The sequence below is a fragment of the Schistocerca cancellata genome, chromosome 1, assembly GCF_023864275.1.
Source record: "Schistocerca cancellata isolate TAMUIC-IGC-003103 chromosome 1, iqSchCanc2.1, whole genome shotgun sequence".
Classification (NCBI taxonomy): domain Eukaryota; kingdom Metazoa; phylum Arthropoda; class Insecta; order Orthoptera; family Acrididae; genus Schistocerca; species Schistocerca cancellata.
Genome location: NC_064626.1, coordinates 1,251,658,672 through 1,251,685,665, shown reverse-complemented (window position 1 = coordinate 1,251,685,665; position 26,994 = coordinate 1,251,658,672). Strand labels below are relative to the sequence as shown.

At 42.2% G+C, this 26,994-nt stretch overlaps 1 protein-coding gene across 1 annotated transcript in view; it reads right to left on the bottom strand.

The window, feature by feature from the left end:
- LOC126094923 (Down syndrome cell adhesion molecule-like protein Dscam2) overlaps positions 1–26,994 on the bottom strand; it is an 873,814-nt gene that overhangs the window by 770,192 nt on the left and 76,628 nt on the right. The window contains exon 2 of the mRNA XM_049909573.1: positions 5,606–5,693. Coding sequence (XP_049765530.1) covers positions 5,606–5,693 — 88 coding nt within the window. The remainder of the gene's footprint in view (positions 1–5,605; positions 5,694–26,994) is intronic.

The window sequence follows — 26,994 nt, the reverse complement described above, 5'->3', positions numbered from 1 at the left end:
TGTGGAAGTATGAAAAAAAAATAAGCATCATATAGAAACTGAGTAGTCCATGTGCAAGATATGCAACATCAAGGAGAGTCTGAGCTCAAGAGCGTCGTGGTCCCGTGGTTAGCGTGAGAAGCTGCAGAACGAGGGGTTCTTGCTTCAAGTCTTCCCTTGGGTGAAAATTTGAACTTTTTATTTTCAGACAATTATTACCTGTCCATCCGTCCGCTATATTTGCTGGATTCATATTGCCCACGGAATACATCTCACGCATTTAATGCACTCTCGTCGAAAGTAGCGAACCGTCAACTGCCAGCCAGCGAGCCTCGTTAGCAGGAATAATCTCTCTTCCGTGCGCTGTAGGCGACTGACGTCGTGTGTTTCGATGTTTGTTTAGGCGTAGCTTCCCCATACTACGGCGCAGTTACCTCGCATCGGACGGACGGACGGACAGATAATAATTGTCTGAAAATAAAAAATTAAAATGTTCACACTGGAGGGCAGACTTGAACCAAGGACCTTTTATTCCGCAGCTGCTCACGCTATCCACGAGACCACAGCGCTCCCGAGCTCACACTATCCTTGATGTTGCTTATCTTGCACATAAACTACTCAGTTTGTAAATTTTGCTTATCTTTTTTCATAGTTCCACACAACTTCTTCCTGTTTTCTCGAGTGATCTGTGTTTAGTTCTTCAAGGCCTATCCACTGTGTCAACTTCTAACTAAATCTGAGGGGGTTGCCATGGGGAGGTTCCCTTCTTAGATAGAGGCGCAATAGGTGTCTCAGTCACCCACCATCCATAAGCAAACAGACACAAATGCATTACACAGGGTATCCGGAACTGTTGAGGTTAACTTTGAGAGGTGTAGAGGGTGTTTTGAGGAACAGTTAGAGGATGGGACCCAGCGCCCTGGAGCTTCATCTAATGGCACTATAGAACGTCAGAGTTATAGGCGCTGGCACCTACAACAACGCCACCCCTTCAGCAGCAAAACTGACTTTGTACGTTGACGGACCGTACGCGGAACGATTCTCATAGTTGTTCGTTATTCAGTGATCGCGACTGATTGCTGCGATCGGCTCTCGAGAGAATGGATCCAGCTGCTACTTAAACAGGTCATGTCTACAATGAATGTGACGCTACGTTGTCTCGGTGGAAGATACAATACTGACCATTAAAATTGCTACACCACAAAAATGACGTGCTACAGACGCGAAATTTAACCGACAGGAAGAAGATGCTGAGATATGGAAATGATTAGCTTTTCAGAGCATTCACACAAGGTTTGCGCCGGTGGCGACACCTACAACATGCTGACATGAGGAAAGCTACCAACCGATTTCTCATACACAAACAGCAATTGAACGCCGTTGCCCGATGAAACGTTGTTTTGATGCCTCGTGTAAGGAGGAGAAATGCGTACCATCACGTTTCCGACTTTGATAAAGGTCTGATTGTAAGCTATAGAGATTGCGGTTTATCGTATCGCGACATTGATGTTCGCTTTGGTCGAGATCCAATGACTGTTAGCAGAATATGGAATCGGTGTGTTCAGGAGGGTAATACGGAATGCCGTGCTGGATCCCAATGGCCTCATATCACTACCAGTCGAAATGACAGATATCTTATCCGCATGGCTGTAACGGTTCGTGTACCCACGTCTCGATCCCTGAGTCAACAGATGGGGACGTTTGCAAGACAACAACCATCTGCATGAACAGTTCGACGACGTTTGCAGCAGCATCTACTATCAGCTCGGAGACCATGGCTGCGGTTATCCTTGACGCTGCATCACAGACAGGAGCGCCTGCGATGGTGTACTCACCGACGAACTTGGGTGCACGACGAATGGCAAAACGTCATTTCTTCGGATGAATCCAAGTTCTGTTTACAGCATCACGATGCTCGCATCCTTGTTTGGCGACATCGCGATGAACGCACATTGGAAGCGTGTATTCGTCATCGCTACACTGGCGTATCACCCGGCGTGATAGTACGGGGTGCCACTGGTTACACGTCTCGGTCACCTCTTGTTCGCATTGACGGCACTTTGAGCAGTGGACGTTACATTTCAGACATGAAGCTCTACCCTTCATTCGATCCCTGCGCAACTCTACATTTCAGCAGGATAATGCACGACCGCATGTTTCAGGTCCTGTACGGGCCTTTCTGGATACAGAAAACGTTCGACTACTTCCCTGACCAGCACATTCTCCAGATCTCTCACCAACTGAAAACGTCTGGTCAATGGTGGCTGAGGACCTGGCTCGTCACAATACTCCAGTCACTACTCTTGACGAACTGTAGTATCGTGTTGAAGCTGCATGGGCAGCTGTACCTGTGCATGCTACTCAAGCTCTGTTTGACTCAATGCCCAGGCGTACCAAGGCCGTTATTACGGCCAGAGGTGGTTGATCTGGGTACTGATTTCTCAGAATCTATGCACCCAAATTGCGTGAAAATGTAATCATATGTTAGTTCTAGTATAATATATTTTTCCAATGAATACCCGTTTATCATCTGCATTTCTTCTTGGTGTAGCAATTATAATGGCCAGTAGTGTAGTTTCGGGAAGAGGTTCCCGTCCGCAGTTTAGTTTTCTGTTGGCTCCAAATAAATCTCCAAAGTTTTTCAATGAACATGAGACAAATAAACTGCAGATAAAAACACGTGTCAGAAACCGTCATTCACCGGGGCACCACATTCATAGGAGACGAGCCCTGTCTACGCAGCTAACACCATCATCTCTACTGGCGATTGTGGCAGTCAGTGGCTATCACTGTGTAACGAAAAGCATTGCAAGACGTTACGCCAACGACCGGTCAGCGTACAAAGTGACGTTTTCTGCCGATGGGACGCATAGTGGCGGATGCCAGTGGCTATAACTTCTACAAAGTTTTTAAATGACGTTTCCGAAGTCGGGTTTCTATCCTCGATTTGTTCCCCAAGATATCCTCTACAACCCCTCGAAGTATGTCGCAACGCTCCTGGGACACCCCGTATAGAGCTCACCGATCGACAAGTAGGGCAGATTTCTGGCTAGCAGCGAAGCTCGACCCTGACGCCCATCGAAACCAATAACCGGATAATCACGGACCGACAGCAGGAACTACGTGGACCAGAATTATACTCAGTTAAGCTTTCACACTACGACAAGACTTGCAAACTTGCCTGTTCGTATGTTAGTAGCTTTCGTTGTACATTTGCCTATATCTGGTCGACACTTTCATTGTGACGTGTAACTAAACGTAAGAGTTCGATTAGAGCACTAGTAACTGACTCGTTTCATGATTCGTTGTTTGTAACACCTCTGTTAGATGTTTCTGTTTATATCCTATTTCTAACAGTGACAGGCCAGTAGCGTCATTTGTTCTGGTGCTAGTTTGATCTAACAATAGCCTGACGTCGAAAGCCTCATTTGTGATTTTTCACGTACCTTAAGTAAGTCTTAAGAATCAAGTGATAAACCAGAGTCTGTGCTCATTGCTACTGTAACTTATGTTCAAGTGAACACGCGATGAAGCATTATAAACAGACAAGAAACCAACCCAGGGTAACATTTCCTTCTTACCATCCTCTCTATCTCCTTATCCTGACATTCGAGTCGTTTTTTACTGTCTTCTGCCACAGAGAACTGAAAAATTTCATATCGAACCGCTTCACAGTCTCACGCCTGCACGCAGCTGTCGACCTCAAATGCCACTTCACTGCCTTCTGACTGTGAGTTTCAGAGTAAGTACGTTGCCACACACGTCTCGTAACCACAAGGGTAGTGGCTTCAAAGATGTAATGGTTTGAAATTATCACTAATACTTGTGAGACTATACAAGACTTCCGTACTTTGTATTGTCGTATTACGCTTTAGAATAACTGCAACGCCCGATTAAGAAGTCCCTAAAGATGGACGAAGGGATACATGCTGAGTGGATTTCACTCTGTGGTTAAAAATATCAGTGAGTAGCTTAAGTGGAAACAGTAATATATCCGATTAAAGAGAATGAAGGTCGCTCGGTTAACGTTGCTAGGTATAATATTAATGATATCTGACATAGTCTGGTTTCGGTTTCCTACTAGAGAACCACTTGGCACAACGCCTGCTTGAAAAATTTCTGTTTAATGTGTAATCCGAACTACATTTTCATTTACAGTAGTAAACGTAGTAAGCCAGAGGCGAAAGTTCCTGTATGTGTTGTAATGGTCGCCTAGTCGTAGATATAGCTAATTGCTATAGTCGCACTATTTCACTCCCATTTACGGAGCTTGTTAGCACTTGATGTTAGGTTGGCGCCATTAAAATGTATTGTGTTGTGGTAATCGCTGCTACTTGCTGGATCGCTGCTGTCTCTCGATGCTGATGCTGGCTCTACATCTGGTTGTCTAGGGTTAAAAACATGAGGTCCCATGTTTTTTATGTGCTTTTGATGATAAAGAACGAGCGAAACCAACAAATATGTAAACTTCAAATATTTATTACTCTGCTGGCCATCTTAATTCCACTGTCCACCAAAGACCATGACACAATACAAAGTAGTATTTCCGTTACATGTTCTTTGCATTGTTTATCCACCTCAAACAATAACACACAAACACACTTTACCAAAGTGACATTCCGACTGCCTCCCGACCGTTCTTGCTGCTTGTATTTATAACATTGTCAAAGAACTACTAAAAAGTGATATAGTTTACAAGTCACATGTACATCTGTTATCATAATTTGTGCAGAAAAGTTATTAATTTGCATCGAGTGACATAATTTAACATGTTATTAAAATGACAGACAGATTTGTTGACTTGACAGAATAACTCTTTGTTACAAAAAGACCGTTTTTTAGAAGTTTGTCAATTGACTTCTCTAATTTGCATAAATAAGTAAATAACATGAATTATTAAGAATTACATTGGTTTTCGTCTAAAATAGGATTGCTTACGTGAATACTGAGTGAAAACGCTCCTAGTGAACAAATAGGTTTCACTGGGTGATTTTTATTTAAGGAGATCCAAAATACCTAAGTTGGCCACTATTTTTCGTACTTCATATTAATTATTTAAGATGAACTTAGTGTTTTTGCATGATGACATTTGCTGTATCAGTGATTAAGTGATATAAACTTTTGTGTGGGTCAGTTACTCAGTATAATTTAATGGGTTGACTGTTTATGCAGACATGTTATGCAGTCATTGTTAACATACACAATAACTTTTCTATAATCATAAATACTCGTTAAACTGGTTGAATTTGGAGGGTATCGCATACTTCGGTAAAGTAAAGCCTTTAATATGTTCCGTTACAGTGTCTACCTGATTCACTGATTAAATACACTTTTTTTGATTCTTACAATGAATATCAACGTGCTACCCACACTTCACATGTGCAATCCTAGATAACTGACAGCGTTAGAAAGATACCAGTGATGTGCTCGGCGAAGTTTTGATCAAGAATTATTTTATCTTCTCGCCTATTGACGCCCGTAGTATTACAGTTTTGCTATAGAAGAACAACAGCCACTACTTCCTAACGAAGCCATCTTCGTATATACAACCGCAATCGCGGAGTCTTGAAGCTGAAACAACGACTATTGTAGAGATATGTCAGTAAGGGTACTTTCTGGGACTCACCTGGCATTAGTAGCAGCAAAAGGGCAGGAAGCAGAGCTCCGTGCTGTGGCCGCCTCGTGGTCCCTGACATCTCACCACCCGGAGGAATCTGCAACACGCAGCAAAAAGTGCGTAAAGGACGCTTCTGCTTTAGAAGTAGCAGGAAATTGATAATAAACTGCGTAAAAGCTGTAGTTGAAAGAATAATACCAAACTAAGAGTTCAGGTGTGAACAATTGCTCTACAGAGTCGATGGATAAGTTTTATCCTTAATACACATCGGGTTGATAATTTAAGTATCTCGTCTTATACGGTACACTGTTTTCATGATTTAGGAAATTTATTTTTCTAGAACTTAGTAGCCGGATCCTGTTCATCTCACCACAGTGGGTAGTCGTTCTAAGAGAGAGAAGTCGTGAGCGACAACTGTCTTAAATCGTGTAAGAGTTGTTCTGTGTGTTATCGTATTTGTTTGTGTATCGTATCTGATACAGTCAACAACGACGTATTCCAAGATAAAGGGCACCAATAGTTATGTGCTAGAGGAAGGGCTGGGACAATTATTGAACATCGCTTGTTGCATAGTGCGGGCTCAGAGTTGAAATATTGAAAGTTTTGGCTGGTTTCGTTGTCTAAGGGCTGGGATACGTAGTTGCTGCATTACGAGCCAAATACTGCTGAGTCTACAGTATGCTACCACTTGTCGATTGTAATTTTTTAATTTAACATAGACATTTTTAAATGGAAGATTGAAATTAAATAAAATGTGCAGGTAATATTTTTAACGATTTTAATGATGAGTACGATAGCAGAAGTACCTTTAAGAATGCCGTTACTTACTGTAAAATACTAATTGGTGTCGATGGTCCAGCAATTAAATAAAATATAAGTTGAATAACAGGTAAACAATAGATTCCTACTTCAAGTAATTAGTTATGAGCAGCAACATATCTCGCAAGATATTCACTTCTAAACGCATACTACGTATTCCCTGCAGAAGCCATGGAAATCTCAGAAGTGTACAAGTCGGCACTACGAAATATTTCTATGTGCCACGACCACGCGCAAACTGCTCAACACTCTCCAAGTACTTCCTGCGACCGTCCGTCGCACCTTCCCGTCCAGCACTCCTTCATGTCCTGTGCGAGCAGATGCTCCTCCCCCACTTCCATACAGTCTCTCCATTGACTTCGGTAGTCGCCTTCTGTAGTAACGAGCGCTGTGATTGGCTAGAGCGCTCCCGCCATGTCTCCAAGCCAACGCACAGTCACAAACATATTGAAACACATACGAAATAATGGATTTAGATTTTAAAAACTTGAAATTAAATAAATATTCCTACGGCTTGACCATAAACACGCTCTAACACACATTATTAAATACATAAACAAATCAAATAAACATATATCAAAGGAATAGAAACAAAAGTAGGCCAGTAGTCTAATGTCTCCGTACCTTCTGAAACACAGTAAATATTTGACAAATTTCTTCATGAATAGTATATATCGGATGCAAACAAAGACATAGATGAATAAATATATTTATAAGCATGCTGCTACCGTTTTTTCGTGTAACTATGGACTACTTATGGCCTGACGCGATCAATAGTAATCGGCCACTTTGACCTCCAATAATTCATGAACCATTCAAGTTACATGCCTGTAATTCATACAAATTTAGGTTTACACTAATAGATTTCTCAAGCCATATTGATCGACAAAATCGGATGAACCGTTTAGATTTTGGAAATTCGTTGCTGGGTGTTAATTGTGTAATTTACAGTCTGATACTTAACTTTAAACTAATAAAGATATTGAAAATCTAATAGCACCATCAAAATCGTCATGCAGATAATGGTAATGTACATGTTTCTTTTTAAGGTATCGTGATTCCTCTGGCTGCTATTAATTTCTAGCCGGCCGGAGTGGCCGAGCGGTTCTAGGCGCTACAGTCTGGAGCCGTGCGACCGCTATGGTCGCAGGATCGAACCCTGCCTCGGGCATGGATGTGTGTGATGTCCTTAGGTTAGTTAGGCTTAAGTAGTTCTAAGTTCTAGGGGACTGATGACCACAGCGGTTAAGTCCCATAGTCCTCAGAGCCATTTGAACCATTAATTTCTACATGAACTGTGAAATGTTTGCCATGATGGTTTCACAAAGTCAGCCATCTTTGGCACTACCAGCACACAAGTCTCCTTCATCGACACAAAGCACAGTCATCGACACAGAGTGAAACCACGCCAACCCTGAACTTATAATAGTTGCACAACGATGCATTTAGTTACCAACGACATTCAAATTTAACAACATAAGTAAGTTCCTAAACTGTTCAAATGATTCTAACCACTATGGGACTTAACATCTGAGGTCATCAGTCCCCTATACTTAGAACTACTTAAACCTGACTAAGCTAAGGACATCACACACATGCATGCCCGAGGTAGGATTCGAAACTGCGACCGTCGCAGCCACGTGGTTCCGGAGTGAACTACCTAGAACCGCTCGACCACAGCGGCCGGCCCTAAATTGTTAACCGTTCTGACTGTTAGATGATTCGCATTTGAAACCGTATAACCTAGAGCTGGACAAATGCAAGACTGCATTTTTGTCTATCTCAAAATATTCTATCGTTTCGCAGTGGGACATTGCCCAGACTGGAAGACATCTTAGTCGCTTGATTGTCAAACAAACGGTCAGTAAATGTCAATTTGCAAACGAAAAGGTAAAGAGATAAGATAACATATCATTAATTTGTATAATAAAATGAAGAGCCAAAGAAACTGGTACACCGGCCCAGGACCTTTGTGAGCACGTAGAAGTGCCGTAAGACTACGTTGTATGGACTCGACTAATGTCTGGAGTAGTGCTGGAGGGAACTGACACCATAAATCCTGCAGGGCTGTCCATAAATCCGTAAGAGTACTAGGGGGCGGAGGTCTCTTCTTACGAACAGCACGTTACAAGGAATCCCAGATATGCTCAATAATGTCCATGTCTGGGGAGCTTTATGGCCAGTGGAGGTGTTTAAATTCAGAAGGGTGTTCCTGGAGCCAGTCTGTAGCAATTCTGAACGTGCTGGATGTCGCATTGTCATGCTGGAATTGTCCAAGTCGGACGGAATGCACAATGGAGATGAATTGATGCAGGTGAACAGACAGGATGCTTAAGTACGTGTCACCTGTCAGAGTCGTGTCTAGACGTATCAGGGGTCCCATATCACTCCAACATCACGCACCACACACCATCGCAGAGCCTCCCCCAGATTGAACAATCCCCTGCTGATATGTAGGATCGATGGATCCGTGTTGTCTCCATACCCGTACACGTCCATCCGCTCGATACAATCTGAAACGAGATTGTTCCGACCAGACAACATGTTTCCAGTCATTAACGGTCCAATGTTGGTGTTGATGGGCCCAGGTGAGGCATAAAGCTTTGTGTCATGCAGTCATCAAGGGTACACAAGTGGGCCTTCGGCTCCAAAAGCCCATATCGATGATGTTTCGTTGAATGGTTAGCACGCAGATACTTACTGATGCATAGCATTGAAATCAACGGAAATTTGCCAGAAGGATTGCATTTTTGTCACGTTGAACGATTCTCCTCAGTCGTCGTTGGTCCCTTTCTTGAAGAATCTTTTTCCGGCCGTAGCGATGTCGGAGATTTGATGTTTTACGGGTTTGCTGATATTCGCGGTGCACTCCTGAAATGGTTGTTGTTGTTGTTGTGGTCTTCAGTCCTGAGACTGGTTTGATGCAGCTCTCCATGTTACTCTATCCTGTGCAAGCTTCTTCATCTCCCAGTACCTACTGCAACCTACATCCTTCTGAATCTGCTTAGTGTATTCATCTCTTGGTCTCCCCCAACGATTTTTACCCTCCACGCTGCCCTCCAATACTAAATTGGTGATCCCTTGATGCCACAGAACATGTCCTACCAACCGATCCCTTCTTCTGGTCAAGTTGTGCCACAAACTTCTCTTCTCCCCAATCCTATTCAATACTATCTAATTAGTTATGTGATCTACCCATCTAATCTTCAGCATTCTTCTGTAGCACCACATTTCGAAAGCTTCTATTCTCTTCTTGTCCAAACTATTTACCGTCCATGTTTCACTTCCATACAAGGCTACACTCCATACAAATACTTTCAGAAATGACTTCCTGACACTTAAATCTATACTCGATGTTAACAAATTTCTCTTCTTCAGAAACGCTTTCCTTGCCATTGCCAGTCTACATTTTATATCCTCTCTACTTCGACCATCATCAGTTATTTTGCTCCCCAAATAGCAAAACTCCTTTACTACTTTAAGTGTCTCATTTCCTAACCTAATACCCTCAACATCACCCGACTTAATTCGACTACATTCCATTATTCTCGTTTTGTTTTTGTTGATGTTCATCTTATATCCTCCCTTCAAGACACCATCCATTCCGTTCAACTGCTCTTCCAAGTCCTTTGCTGTCTCTGACAGAATTACAATGTCATCGGCAAACCTCAAAGTTTTTATTTCTTCTCCATGGATTTTAATACCTACCCCGAATTTTTCTTTTGTTTCCTTTACTGCTTGCTCAATATACAGATTGAATAACATCGGGGAGAGGCTACAACCCTGTCTTACTCCCTTCCCAACCACTGCTTCCCTTTCATGTCCCTCGACTCTTATAACTGCCATCTGGTTTCTGTACAAATTGTAAATAGCCTTTCGCTCCCTGTATTTTACCCCTGCCACCTTTAGAATTTGAAAGAGAATATTCCAGTCAACATTGTCAAAAGCTTTCTCTAAGTCTACAAATGCTAGAAACGTAGGTTTGCCTTTCCTTAATCTTTCTTCTAAGATAAGTCGTAAGGTCAGTATTGCCTCACGTGTTCCAGTATTTCTACAGAATCCAAACTGATCTTCCCTGGGTTCGGCTTCTACTAGTTTTTCCATTCGTCTGTAAAGAATTCGCGTTAGTATTTTGCAGCTGTGGCCTATCAAACTAATTGTTCGGTAATTTTCACATCTGTCAACACCTGCTTTCTTTGGTATTGGAATTATTATATTCTTCTTGAAGTCTGAGGGTATTTCGCCTGTTTCATACATCTTGCTTACCAGATGGTAGAGTTTTGTCAGGACTGGTTCTCCCAAGGCCGTCAGTAGTTCCAATGGAATGTTGTCTACTCCGGGGGCCTTGTTTCGACTCAGGGCTTTCAGTGCTCTGTCAAACTCTTCACGCAGTATCGTATCTCCCATTTCATCTTCATCTACATCCTCTTCCATTTCCATAATATTGTCCTCAAGTGCATCGCCCTTGTATAGACCTTCTATATACTCCTTCCACCTTTCTGCTTTCCCTTCTTTGCTTAGAACTGGGATTCCATCTGAGCTCTTGATGTTCATACAAGTTGTTCTCTTATCTCCAAAAGTCTCTTTAATTTTCCTGTAGGCAGTATCTATCTTACCCCTAGTGAGATACGCCTCTACATCCTTACATTTGTCCTCTAGCCATCCCTGCTTAGCCATTTTGCACTTCCTGTCGATCTCATTTTTGAGACGGTTGCATTCCTTTTTGCCTGCTTCATTTACTGCATTTTTATATTTTCTCCTTTCATCAATTAAATTCAATATTTCTTCTGTTACCCAAGGATTTCTACTAGCCCTCGTCTTTTTACCTACTTGATCCTCTGCTGCCTTCACTACTTCCTCCCTGAAAGCTAACCATTCTTCTTCTACTGTATTTCTTTCCCCCATTCCTGTCAATTGTTCCCTTATGCTCTCCCTGAAACTCTGTACAACCTCTGGTTCTTTCAGTTTATCCAGGTCCATCTCCTTAAGTTCCCACCTTTTTGCAGTTTCTTCAGTTTTAATCTACAGGTCATAACCAATAGATTGTGGTCAGAGTCCACATCTGCCCCTGGAAATGTCTTACAATTTAAAACCTGGTTCCTAAATCTCTGTCTTACCATTATATAATCTATCTGATACCTTTTAGTGTCTCCAGGGTTCTTCCATGTATACAACCTTCTATCATGATTCTTAAACCAAGTGTTAGCTATGATTAAGTTGTGCTCTGTGCAAAATTCTACCAGGCGGCTTCCTCTTTCATTTCTTAGCCCCAATCCATATTCACCTACTACGTTTCCTTCTCTCCCTTTTCCTACACTCGAATTCCAGTCACCAATGACTATTAAATTTTCGTCTCCCTTCACTGTCTGAATAATTTCTTTTATTTCTTCATACATTTCTTCAATTTCTTCGTCATCTGCAGAGCTAGTTGGCATATAAACTTGTACTACTGTAGTAGGTGTGGGCTTCTACATCTACATCTATACTGCGCGAGCCACCTTACGGTGTGTGGCGGAGGGTACTTATTGTACCACTATCTGATCCCCCCTTCCCTGTTCCATTCACGAATTGTGCGTGGGAAGAACGACTGCTTGTAAGTCTCCGTATTTGCTCTAATTTCTCGGATCTTTTCGTTGTGATCATTACGCGAGATATATGTGGGCGGTAGTAATATGTTGCCCATCTCTTCCCGGAATGTGCTCTCTCGTAATTTCGATAATAAACCTCTCCGTATTGCGTATCTATCTTGGCCACAATAATGCGTTCACTATGCTGTTTGTAGTAGCTTACCCGCATTCCTATTTTCCTATTCAATATTATACCTACTCCTGCATTACCCCTATTTGACTTTGTGTTTATAACCCTGTAGTCACCTGACCAGAAGTCTTGTTCCTCCTGCCACCGAACTTCACTAATTCCCACTATATCTAACTTTAACCTATCCATTTCCCTTTTTAAATTTTCTAACCTACCTGTCCGATTAAGGGATCTGACATTCCACGCTCCGATCCGTAGAACGCCAGTTTTATTTCTGCTGATAACGACATCCTCTTGAGTAGTCCCAGCCCGGAGATCCGAATGGGGGACTATTTTACGTCCGGAATATTTTACCCAAGAGGACGCCATCATCATTTAATCATAGAGTAAAGCTGCATGCCCTCGGGAAAAATTACGGCCGTAGTTTCCCCTTGCTTTCAGCCGTTCGCAGTACCAGCACAGCAAGGCCGTTTTGGTTATTGTTACAAGGCCAGATCAGTGAATCATCCAGACTGTTGCCCTTGCAACTACTGAAAAGGCTGCTGCCCCTCTTCAGGAACCACACGTTTGTCTGGCCTCTCAACAGATACCCCTCCGTTTTGGTTGTACCTACGGTACGGCTATCTGTATCGCTGAGGCACGCAAGCCTCCCCACCAACGGCAAGGTCCATGGTTCAGGGGGGGGGGGGGGGGGGCGTGAAATGGTCGTACGGGAAAATCCTCTTTCATCGCAACCTCGAAGATGCTGTGCCTCATCGCTCGTCCACCGACTGTAACATCACTTTCAAACTCACTTTTCTCGCTTCCCGCACCCGGGTTCCCGGGTTCGATTTCCGGCGGGGTCAGGGATTTTCTCTGCCTCGTGATGACTGGGTGTTGTGTGATGTCCTTAGGTTAGTTACGTTTAAGTAGTTCTAAGTTCTAGGGGACTGATGACCATAGATGTTAAGTCCGATAGTGCTCAGAGCCATTTGAACCATTTTTGAATCGGACTTGATAATTTGGCATTGTAGCAGCAGTAAACGACCTACCAACTGAACGAGACACTTGCCCTCTTGTATAGGCGTCGCCGACCACAGCGCCTCATTCTAACTGTTAACGTATCTCTGTATTTGAATACGTATGCCTATACCAGTTCCTTTGGCGCTTCAGTGTGTAAATGTATGCTGCACACAGTACTCCGCAGCAATGCGCCACCAACAAATAAAAAGTTGTCACAAGAAATAAATGCTTGTCCAAGTAGAGGTCCCAGGATGAATGTGTTTGATGTGTGTGATTTTTCTTGTGTTTTGTGTTTGGCTACGGCGTTCTGTAGGTGTAAAAGTGTTTAGTTACATTGCAAATGGCTGCCTGTGAATAAATCCAAGACATTTAACAAGGTAAAATACTTATCTTCGATAATGCCTACTGAGATAATTACCGCTGTAGACAGACGGCACTCAGACAGTTCGAATACGTGAGGAATGATCGCGGGTTCGTGGCTGCTTGCGGTCCACCTTATATATGGAAGAATTTTCTCCGTTAAAGGCGTAACGTCAAATACGATTATCTCGTTGTACAGAGCGGTAATCATTACTCCATGGAGAGCGCTGCATTGCGTGTTAGTCTCCAGTCTGTCTTAAGTTCTTCCTTTTACAAGTTCCACTATCACATTAAATAAGAGCTGCAGAGGAGCTGAACATATAGAATTCCACGGTGACCATCTTTTTAATATTTCACCTCCAAGCAGCGTGTCCAACAAACAGAAACTGATGTCAAAGAAGATCAATTTCTTTAATTCCTTTTTTCTCACATCACTATAAGAACTTCAACCAATCTATACAACATACTTTAATTAACTGGGATTTAATTACTTTAGTCAGCATTTAAAGTAAAGTAATTAGTCAGCCCTTCCCCCCTCCCCCCACGAACCCAATAATCCCTACAAAAGAATGCCCATGACTAACAATAACCTATACCTTTCATGAATCAGTTAACACACAAAAATCTTCGTTACTTGAACTACTGCAATACAGCGAGCGCCAATACTGCCAGCTAAATAAAAGATTTTAACTACTGAAGCTTCCCCCCATGAACCATGGACCTTGCCGTTGGTGGGGAGGCTTGCGTGCCTCAGCGATACAGATGGCCGTACCGTAGATGCAACCACAACGGAGGGGTATCTGTTGAGAGGCCAGACAAACGTGTGGTTCCTGAAGAGGAGCAGCAGCCTTTTCAGTAGTTGCAAGGGCAACGGTCTGGATGATTGACTGATGTGCTTTTGTTACATTAACCAATATGGCCTTGCTGTTCTGGTACTGCGAACGGCTGAAAGCAAGGGAAACTACAGCCTAATTTTTTCCGAGGACATGCAGCTTTACTGTATGGTTACATGATGATGGCCTCCTCTTGGGTAAAATATTCCGGAGGTAAAATAGCTCCCCACTGACATCTCCGGGTGGAGACTACTCAGTAGGACCTTGTTATCAGGAGAAAGAAAACTGGCGTTCTACGGATCGGAGCGTGTAGTGTCAGATCCCTTAATCGGGCAGGTAGGTTAGAAAATTTAAAAAGCGAAATGGATAGGCTAAAGTTAAATATAGTGGGAATTAGTGAAGTTCGGTGGCAGGAGGAACAAAACTTCTTGTCAGGTGAATACAGGGTTATAAATACAAAATCAAATAGGGGTAATGCAGGAGTAAGTTTAATAATCAATAAAAATAGGAGAGTGGATAAGCTATTACGACCAGCATAGTGAAAGCAGTATTGTATCCAAGATAGATACGAAGCCCACACCTACCACAGTACTACAAGTTTACATGCCAACTAGCTCTGCAGATGATGAAGAGATTGAAGAAATCTATGATGTGATAAAGGAAATTATTCAGATAGTGGAGGGAGACGAAAATTTGCGCTTCAGTCTGGAACCGCGTGACCGCTACGGTCGCAGGTTCGATTCGTGCCTCGGGCATGGATGTGTGTGATGTCCTTAGGTTAGTTAGGTTTAAGTAGTTCTACAAGGTGTTTCAAAAATGACCGGTATATTTGATACGGCAATAAAAACTAAACGAGCAGCGATAGAAATACACCATTTGTTGCAATATGCTTGGGACAACAGTACATTTTCAGGCGGACAAACTTTCGAAATTACAGTAGTTACAATTTTCAACAACAGATGGCGCTGCAAGTGATGTGAAAGATATAGAAGACAACGCAGTCTGTGGGTGCGCCATTCTGTACGTCGTCTTTCTGCTGTAAGCGTGTGCTGTTCACAACGTGCAAGTGTGCTGTTGACAACATGGTTTATTCCATAGAACAGAGGATTTTTCTGGTGTTGGAATTCCACCGCCTAGAACACAGTGTTGTTGCAACAAGACGAAGTTTTCAACGGAGGTTTAATGTAACCAAAGGACCGAAAAGCGATACAATAAAGGATCTGTTTGAAAAATGTCAACGGACTGGGAACGTGACGGATGAACGTGCTGGAAAGGTAGGGCAACCGCGTACGGCAACCACAGAGGGCAACGCGCAGCTAGTGCAGCAGGTGATCCAACAGCGGCCTCGGGTTTCCGTTCGCCGTGTTGCAGCTGCGGTCCAAGTGACGCCAACGTCCACGTATCGTCTCATGCGCCAGAGTTTACACCTCTATCCATACAAAATTCAAATGCGGCAACCCCTCAGGGCCGCTACCATTGCTGCATGAGAGACATTCGCTAACGATATAGTGCACAGGATTGACGACGGGGATATGCATGTGGGCAGCATTTGGTTTACTGACGAAGCTTATTTTTACCTGGACGGCTTCGTCAATAAACAGAACTGGCGCATATGGGGAACCGAAAAGCCCCATGTTGCAGTCCCATCGTTCCTGCATCCTCAAAAAACACTGGTCTGGGCCGCCATTTCTTCCAAAGGAATCATTGGCCCATTTTTCAGATTCGAAACGATTACTGCATCACGCTATCTGAACATTCTTCGTGAATTTGTGGCGGTACAAACTGCCTTAGACGACACTGCGAACACCTCGCGGTTTATGCAAGATGGTGCCCGGCCACATCGCACGGCCGACGTCTTTAATTTCCTGAATGAATATTTCGATGATCGTGTGATTGCTTTGGGCTATCCGAAACATACAGGAGGCGGCGTGGATTGGGCTCCCTATTCGCCAGACATGAACCCCTGTGACTTCTTTCTGTGGGGACACTTGAAAGACCAGGTGTACCGCCAGAATCCAGAAACAATTGAACAGCTGAAGCAGTACATCTCATCTGCATGTGAAGCCATTCCGCCAGACACGTTGTCAAAGGTTTCGGGTAATTTCATTCAGAGACTACGCCATATTATTGCTACGCATGGTGGATATGTGGAAGATATCGTACTATAGAGTTTCCCAGACCGCAGCGCCATCTGTTGTTGACAATTGTAACTACTGTAATTTCGAAAGTTTGTCTGCCTGAAAATGTACTGTTGTCCCAAGCATATTGCAACGAACGGTGTATTTTCTATCGCTGCTCGTTTAGTTTGTATTGCCGTTTCAAATATACCGGTCATTTTTGAAACACCCTGTAAGTTCTAGGGGACTGATGACCACAGATGTTAAGTCCCATAGTGCTCAGAGCCATTTGATAGTAGGAAAAGGAAGAGAAGCCAAAAGTAGTAGGTAAATGTCGAATAGGAGTAAGGAAATAAAGAGAAAGCCGCCTAGTAGAATATTGCACAGAGCATAACTTAATCATAGCTAACACTTGGTTTAAGAAACATGAAAGAAGTTTGTTCCATTAAGTTTCGTGTGTGCAGCCGCAAGAAATCTCCTTCTTCTTCTAATATTTCGGCTGTGTAACGTTCAGCCATCTTCAGAGTGAGCCGCAAGACTGCCGCTCCAGTGCTCGCTTCGTCCCTTTATACTGTTGTACCGCGCGACTGCGCATGCGGCTGCACACCCGAAACTTAATGGAACAGTCTTTGCGCCGCCGAAGCCTGAAGATTCACATGAAAGAAGTTTGTATACGTAGAAGAGTCCTGGAGACACTGTAAGATTTCATGTAGATTATATAATGGATACACAGAGATTTAGGAACCAGGTTTTAAATTGCAAGACATATCCAGGGGCAGATGTGGACTCTGACCGCAGTTTATTGGCTATGAACTGTAGATTAAAACTTAAGAAACCGCAAAAAGGTGTCATTTTAAGGAGATGGGATGTGGATAACCTGAAAGAACCAGAGGCTGTAGAGAATTTCAGAGAGAGCATTAGGGAACGATTGACAAGAAAGGAGGAAAGAAATACCGTAGAAGAAGAATGGGTAGCTTTAAGAGATAAAATAATGCAGGCAGCAGCGTATCAAGTAGATAAAGAGACCAGGGCTAGCAGAAATCCTTGGGTAACAGAAAAGATATTGAATTTAATTGATGAAATGAGAAAATATAAAAATGCAGTATGTGAAGCAGGCGCTAGGGAATACAAACGTCTCAAAACTGAGATCGACAGGAAGTGCAAAATGGCTAGAGACAAATGTAAGGATGTAGAGGCTTATATCACTAGGCGTAAGATAGATACTGCCTACAGGAAAATTAAACAGACGCTTGGAGAAAAAAAACTGTCTGTATGAATATCAAGAGCTCATGTGGAAAACCGGTTCTAAGCAAAGAAGGGAAAGCAGAAAGGTGGAAGGAATATATAGAGGGCCTATACAAGGGCAATGTAGTTGATGATAGTATTAAGGAAATTGAAGAGATTGTAAATGAAGATGAAATGGGAGATATGATACTGCGTGAAGAGTTTAACATGGCACTGAATGACCTAAGTCGAAACAAGGTCCCAGGAGTAGACAACATTCCATTAGAGCTACTGATAGCCATGGGAGAGCCAGCCCTGACAAAACTCTACCACCTGGTGAATAAGATGTCTGAGACAGGGGAAATACCCTGAGACTTAAAGAAGAATATAATAATTCTAATTACAAAGAAAACAGATGTTTGCAGGTGCGACAATTACCGAACTATCAGTTTAATAAGTGACAGCTCCAAAATTCTTACACGAATTATCTACAGACAAATGGAAAAACTGGTAGAAGGCGACGTCGGGACAGATCAGTTTGGATTCCGTGGGAATGTTGGAACACGCGAGGCAATACTGACCTACGACTTGTCTTAGAAGACAGATTAAGGAAAGGCAAACCTACGTTTCTAGCATTTGTAGATTTAGAGAAAGCTTTTGACAGTGTTGACTGGAATACTCTCTTTCAAATTCTGAAGATGACAGGGCTAAAATACAGGGAGCGAAAGGCTATTTACAATTTGTACAGGAACCAGATGGCAGCTATAAGCGTCGAGGGACATGAAAGGGATGCAGTGGTTGGGAAGGGAGTGAGACAGGGTTGTAGCCTCTTCCCGATGTTATTCAATCTGTATATTGAGCAAGCAGTAAAGGAAACAAAAGAAAAGTTCGGAGTAGGCATTAAAATCCATGGAGAAGAAATAAAAACTTTGAGGTTCGCCGATGACATTGTAATTCTGTCAGAGACAGCAAAGGACTTGGAAGAGCAGTTGAACGGAATGGACAATGTCTTGAAAGGAAGAAATAAGATGAACATCAACAAAAGCAAATGGAGGATAATGGAATGTAGTCGAATTAAATCAGGTGATGCTGATGGAATTAAATTAGGAAATGAGACACCTAATGTAGCAGGTGAGTTTTGCTATTTGGGGAGCAAAATAACTGAAGATTGTCGAAGTGGAGAGTGTATAAAACGTAGACTGGCAGTGGCAAGGAAAGCGTTTCTGAAGAGGAAAAATTTTTAACATTGAGTATATATTTAAGTGTCTGGGAGTTCTTTCTGAAAGTTTTTGTGTGGAGTTTCTCCGTGTATGGAAGTGAAACATGGACGATAAATAGTTCAGACAAGAAGAGAATAGAAGCTTTCGGAATGTGGAGCTACAGAAGAATGCTGAATATTAGATGGGTAGATCACATGACTAATGAGGAGGTACTGATTAGAATTTGGGAGAAGGTGGACTAGAAGAAGGGTAGGACACGCTCTGAGGGTTGAAGGGTTCATCAATTTAGTACTGGAGGGAAGCGTGTAGAGGGAAAATCGTAGAGGGAGACCAAGGGATGAATACACTAAGCAGATTCAGAAGGACGTAGGTTGCAATAGTTACTCAGAGCTGAAGAAGCTTGCACAGGATAGGGTAGCATGGAGAGCTGCATCAAACCAGTCTCTGGACTTAAGACCATAACAACAACAACATTTAGCATTTAATGAACTTCAGTGTACTAGACTTATAAAAAGTAGTAGGCCAGTGAACTAAATACGGGTAGCTACATAAATAATTATCAGAACGATCTTAATTAAATCAAATATTGCATGCACTATCGTATAGCTACTTGACCGGGGACTCCTTCTTTACCTGTGCTAATCTTCTTGTGACAGTCGTCACTACTATGGAGTTATCTTTGTCAGCAGCAAGCCGCTACTTGTCCGGTGCAGAGAAGTGAGGCAACATTTGCAGGGACCACATAGAATGCTAACCTAGTGATCTGGAGGGTATGAGAGACAGCAAAATGTCACCGAAGAACAAAATAGAAGGATGTTTATTTCACAGCTCCTACCCAATTGTCAGATCTGTCTTAAACGAATGTTGTTTTTCCAGTTTTCAGTTTTAGGTCTACATCAAAAGACAAGAAGGTATAGACATCTATTCAAGATTGTATGGTTCGTTACTTACGGGTAGGGGCGAAACTACAGCAAATTATCGATTCAAGATAATTGCACGAAAGTTACGATGTCGCAGAAGTGAGATTATTTTATTATTCACTCCACTTTCGATTCTCTTTTAATATTTCATGAAAAGACAAGAAGGTATAGACATCTATTCAAGATTGTATGGTTCGTTTCTTACGGGTAGGAGCGAAACTACAGCAAATTATCGATTCAAGATAATTGCACGAAAGTTACGATGTCGGAGAAGTGAGATTATTTTATTATTCACTTCACTTTCGATTCTCTTTTAATATTTCATCAAAAGACAAGAAGGTATAGACATCTATTCAAGATTGTATGGTTCGTTACTTACGGGTAGGGGCGAAACTACAGCAAATTATCGATTCAAGATAATTGCACGAAAGTTACGATGTCGCAGAAGTGAGATTATTTTATTATTCACTCCACTTTCGATTCTCTTTTAATATTTCATGAAAAGACAAGAAGGTATAGACATCTATTCAAGATTGTATGGTTCGTTTCTTACGGGTAGGAGCGAAACTACAGCAAATTATCGATTCAAGATAATTGCACGAAAGTTACGATGTCGGAGAAGTGAGATTATTTTATTATTCACTTCACTTTCGATTCTCTTTTAATATTTCATCAAAAGACAAGAAGGTATAGACATCTATTCAAGATTGTATGGTTCGTTTCTTACGGGTAGGTGCGAAACTACAGCAAATTATCGATTCCAGATAATTGCACGAAAGTTACGATGTCGCAGAAGTACGATTATTTTATTATTCACTTCACTTTCGATTCTCTTTTAATATTTCATCAAAAGACAAGAAGGTATAGACATCTATTCAAGATTGTATGGTTCGTTTCTTACGGGTAGGAGCGAAACTACAGCAAATTATCGATTCAAGATAATTGCACGAAAGTTACGATGTCGCAGAAGTGAGATTATTTTATTATTCACTTCACTTTCGATTCTCTTTTAATATTTCATGAAAAGACAAGAAGGTATAGACATCTATTCAAGATTGTATGGTTCGTTTCTTACGGGTAGGAGCGAAACTACAGCAAATTATCGATTCAAGATAATTGCACGAAAGTTACGATGTCGCAGAAGTGAGATTATTTTATTATTCACTTCACTTTCGATTCTCTTTTAATATTTCCTGGTACATCCTCTGAGTCTTTCTTTTGCTCTTATTTTTAAGTCTTTAATTTATATTTGTATGTTTCTTTTTTATCTACCTTCCGTTCCTCAGTTTTGTTGTATTTATCCTTCAAATTGACTGGACTTGATTACTTGTAAACTCTTGAACTAACCATTGCTTTTGGACACTTGCTTCTAAAAGGGACACAGAGTTCTAATGAATGTTACATGCATCTTTTAAGTTATTGGTACCAACGTTTTGTCAGATATTTGACATCATTTACGAAGTGCAAATATAGCGTTATCCTCCAAATGGGAGCGCTACACTAGTGCGAGTGAACGGTCAAGTTACTTTTGACAAGTCTATGGTCAGCACTCAGGACAATGATGACAAATTTGGAGGTCCTTTAATCCTTCAATGCAGCTGTCTTACTCCGAAAATGTCATCGGCAGTCGACAAACCACCAGGGAAGAGTTTATAAGTCGATCACTAAGTCTCAGTATGGAAGTATCAAATAAAGTAAACACCGGTCTTGAAGGCCTACGCTGTACAAATTATTATCCGGCTTCCGCTCTTCAAAGATGAACCGTACGTCAGACGTCATGATATGTGTCTCCTGCCACTGACTGCGTTTCGCAGCGAGATCGTAAATATTGCTGGCATCTGCTGAGGAAACAAAATTACTTTTTTCCAGATATTTAATCTCGTACGCAGGATTATGAGACTGTTCAAAGTATTTACACTTGTCTTTGACGCTTCCCGTTAACTCCAGCATTCGAACACTTCGGAGAGCTGCGTACTATCGACTGTTGACTAACTTTACACGCTGCACGTATCCTGCCAATGACGTTGTCATTACTTGGGTTTCGTAAATAGTGTCCTCAAAATGAGTCCCGAGAAAAACATACAGCAGTTTACGCTACGCAGTACTCTCCTAGTAGACATTTGATCCGTATTGCTGACGTTCTGTAGTGTCTGCGAGTAAAGTACGAGAACACACACGTCCATCATCGAAATAGTTCTCTAGTTGTAGTGTTTATTTCAGTTTTAGATTGCAAATTGTTGTAAATAGCGACTGACTTCAGTCAATGGAACCATGTTCAAATCTACATGTTCAAAAATTTTGTAGCCTATGTGTAAGGTAAAATATCGAGCTGACGTACGTTTATGATAGCATATTTGTGTGCGGGGATCAGATTTTGATCATCAACCGAAGCCGGTCATTTTTTATTGTAGCCTGTGATCCAAGATGGAATGCTTTTAGATTGCTACTGGATCATTTCTTTCTCCAAAGTGATACTCTCAACCCTCTAAGAGATTTTGGTGTAATTTTGTTGACCTCTGTATAGTCGAGAGCGGACGTTCAGTTATGTGGTGACTAAGTAATTGTTATTCTTTTCTTTAGTACTAACGCATGGAGATCGCTACCACCAGAGCATCTCAACGCTACTACAATTCCTATGAAATGCGGCGACGGCAACATTTCACAACAGTGAAGTCTGAAACGCCTTCCGCAGTTTTCCGCGACTCTTCGTTGCGCATTTCATCCCCTCTGAGCTCATTAAATTTGTTTTGTGAATTCACATCCTTTTGTTCGTGTTGTATGTAACATGCAAAAATAGCAAACAGCGTGAAAAATTTAATGTTAATTACGGAGAATCGCCGAAAGGAAATTTGGATCGTAATTAAAATATTGTTTATTCACAGATGATTTGTATGACAAGCACGTACAAGCGCATGCCACGAAGAGCATTGAAAATATATGAACCCGCTAGCTGCGCATAATTCTCGCTCTCTCACTGTCTTTTTTTTTTTTTTTTTTTTTTTTTTTTTTTTTGCGTCACTGATCTGCCGCAGCAGAGCACAGAGCTGCTCGTTGCGAGCAATATTCAATTAGCTCAGCACTTGCTATCATCACAAACCAGCGCCGTGAGGTAAACATTAACAGGGAGCGGTCTCGGATGTGGGCATCTACATACTAACCTTGTATTATTAACTTACTCTGTAAATAAAGGTAGAATATGCATTAAAAATAGTATTCATATACGAGGGCGAGTCATGATGTTTTTAATAGAATCTGGAAAGATAAAGTCAAGTGACAAATTTTTTTATTTCGCTATAGTCGACATGTTCGTCTTGAGAGATTAAGCAACTGTTTAGATAATTAAGATGATTCTCATTTATTGTTCCATCTCAGTTGTACATTTTTAGTTATATTGCATGTTTCGACCACTATGGATCATCTTCAGATGTAAGTAGTTGGGTCAGCGAGCCATCTTGTCTACTCTCAGAGTACTCTGACATAATTAAGATGATTCTCATTTATTGTTCCATCTCAGTTGTACATTTTAGTTATATTGCATGTTTCGACCACTCTGGATCATCTTCAGATCTAAGTAGGTCGGTCAGCAAGCGATCTTGTCTACTCTCAGAGTACTCTGACATGTGGTTCTGAGTAGACAAGAAGGGCTGCTGACGCAACTACTTAGATATGAAGATGATCCAAAGAGATGGAAACACACGTAATCTAATTAAAAATGTGCAACTAAGGCGAACAATAAATGTGAATTATCTCAAATTTTTTGTTTGTTTTCAGGTAATCGCCATCAGTCCTGGAAATCACTGAAATCCCCAGCCAGTTTGCCTTACTACGCTGCTAGAGGTGCCATTTCAAAATTGTGCGTCTCATTGACGAAAGGGAATATCGCGCGGTAATTCGCTTGCTGAATTTCACGGAGAAAGAAGCAGCAACAATTCATGGGGAGTTGTTATAAATGTACGGCAACAACGTACCATTACATTGCACAGTGGTTAAGTGTCAGAGACAGTGTGGTCAACGAAATCTGCGTGACGAAGACCTATTTCTCTGTGAAGATCCAGGAATCGTAAGAGAAGTGGAAGCCCTAGAGCTCGAAGATTGGCGTATCGGAATGGAGGTGATAGTGAGAAAAGTGGAAATCAGTCATGGATCAGTTTTTCAACAACTTGCACGACTTTTGTGGCATGACAAACATCGCCACCTGCCGGCTTCTACGACTGCTCGCACGCTTTCCAAAAGTCGCCTCAACTGAGGCCATAGCGGAAGCGTCATAGCTGGGTCAGGCCATTTCAGACGACTTATGCACTCACCTGGTCATAATGGACGAGTCCTGGGTGTGTTACTGTGACCTCGAAACAGAGGAGCAAAAAAAAAAAAAAATCATCGAGCAATGTGATGTGATGCAGTGATGCAGGGTGGTTCTTGAGGCTGCCAATGTGTGGAGTTCAGAGATTATGTTCATAAGGGACAAACCATCACCTACAAGCCAAATCTTCTATCGAGGTTACGAGACTGCGAGACTGTCTAGAGGAAGCAAAGCGGGTAACTCGTTCTGCCCTATACACAGTTACACATGCTTCTTTGGGGATAGCAAAATTCGCCTACTCCTCCCTATCCCCCCCTCCTCCTTCCTTCACACTGCCTCCTTCCTCTTCTTGACATGGCACCCAGTGACTATACACCATTGAGTAACAGGCGTCCCCAGAATGGCGATGTGATTTTCAAGGAGAAACGTTCCCAGAACAGCAAAAATACAGTACTCTACAGTCGGAGAAGTATCATCACCCTGGCCTGTCTATTTCGACGTGATAATTCAGACTTTGCCCAACGAAGCAGTTTTTTAACATCGCAAATGGACATCTCGTAGCTTCAGTTTGCTAATGGCTCCTTGCCGTTGCCGGTCTGCGTAGCTGCGTAGCTAGACGATTAACTTCGCTAATTTTTAAGTGGCAAGGGAAGGACTGATGATAGCGTCACTTTTCTCATCTCCAGACTTTGCACCACCTTAAACTATTGTTTCCCTTTACCTAGTAGGATTCTGGAGTCCAGTCGGCGAAGTAGCATCCAATTGAAAGTCTCACGCCGGGCCATTTAGCTACACGGAAAATTATTATTATTTTGATCATTACATCTGTTCCCACGATACATATACGCAACTGACACTTAATGGAGTACGACGACACAGGACGTTGCCCATGTCGATAATGCAGGATTTTCCCAGCCGTGACGATCGCCTATTTTCTGAGTGTTGGCACAACTAGCTTTTTATTGTTTTCTCTTTTTTAAATTTCTTTTTATGCTTTATTCCAAATACAGGGCAGTTTGTTTGGATTGGACACATCGTAAGAACAAGTTTCGTTTCAGCCGAATACCTAGTGCAGGTAGTTGGGTAGAGGAAGTCCCTGTTGGCGATATCTGGGATGGGATATCTGACTCCGGCATTTATCTTGAAACGAAAAGAAACCTCACGAGAACCAGGGTGGTGTCCTAGAGATGAGAAGTATTTTAATTCTGTTACAAAATATTCCAGACAAAAACTGGTAACCGTAATGTATGTGTATATGTAATCACACTTATTTACGTATAAACAAAATAAAGTTGATAGCTTACTAAACATCTGCATCGCACTTACACCGCTGTCGACCGGAGGAGATGCTGCTAACAGCGACTGATGTTAAAATGACTTTCTCTTCATTCCCAGATACACTGACGAAACAAAAAAGAAGGTACTATGATCGACTGGTTAGTAGCATCTCGGTAGATTTATTGAAAGCATTTCAGTAGCGATTCTGCGTGGCATGGATTCGATAAATCATTAGTAGGTTTCCGGAGGTACGTAGCACCAGAGATCTACATTCAGATCAGGCAATTCCCGCACATTACGAGTCCGTGGTTTGCGGGAGCGTAGCGTCACACATGCGTTCCACCAGGTACAGCTAAGGCAAATTTGCTGGCCAAAACATCACCACGAGTTTGCTATCATGCTCTTCAGATCATTGTAGCAGGAATTTGGCCTTGTAACGTGGGTAGTCACCCTGCTGAAGTACGACGTCGCCGTCAGGGAAGACACCAGAGGTGAAGAGAAGCAACTTGTCCGTAACGCAACACACAGCTGTCATGTGCCTTCGATTACAACCGGAGATCTCATGGAAGCTCAATTGAATGTCTCATAGCACAGCAGTGCCCCCACCGACCTGAGTCCCTAGCGCCGTGCGTGCTTCGAGCACCCTTTTGCTTAGAGGATGCCATATTTGGACACGAACTCGACCTGGTGTAACAGGTAACGTCACACAGCCAAAGAAGCAACACCTTTCCATTGATTCACAATCCTGTGTCGATGAATACGTGCCCTCTGCAGTCGTAATTGACGACATCGTTGAGTTACCATAGGAACACGCGCGGGTCGCCCTCTGCAAAGCTCGTATGTTCAATCATAAGCGCTGAACCGTGCTCTCCGAAACACTCGAGTCTGCACCATCATTGAAGGCTGGCATCGGATATGTCACAGATCGCTGCCTACCCTGCCATACAGAACAGGCGAGCCTTCAACCTACACGTTATGAGGCGTTCCCCAAGGCAGTGTTATAGGCCCTTTGCAGTTCCTTATCTATGTAAACGTCTTCGGTTGTTTGCAGATGACGCTGTCGTTTATCGACTGATAAAGTCTTCAGAAGATCAAAACAAACTGCAAAACGATTTAGATAAAATATCTGAATGGTGAGAAAAGTGGCAGTTGACTCTGAATAACGAAAAGTATGAGGTCATCCACATGAGTGCTAAAAGGAACTAGTTAAACTTCGCTTACACGATAAATCAGTCTAATCTAAAAGCCGTAAATTCAACTAAATACCTAGGTATTACAACTACGAACAACTAAAACTGGAAGGAACACACAGAAAATGTTGTGGGTAAAGCTAACCAAAGACTGCGTTTTATTGGCAGGACATTTAGAAAATGTAACAAACCTACTAAGGAGACTGCCTACACTACGCTTGTCTGTCCTCTTTTAGAATACTTCTGCGCGGTGTGGGATCCTTACCTGATACGGCTGACGGAATACATCGAAAAAGTAAAAAGAAAGGCAGCACGTTTTGTATTATCGCGAAATATGGGAGAGAGTGTCACAGAAATGATACAGGATTTGGGCTGGAA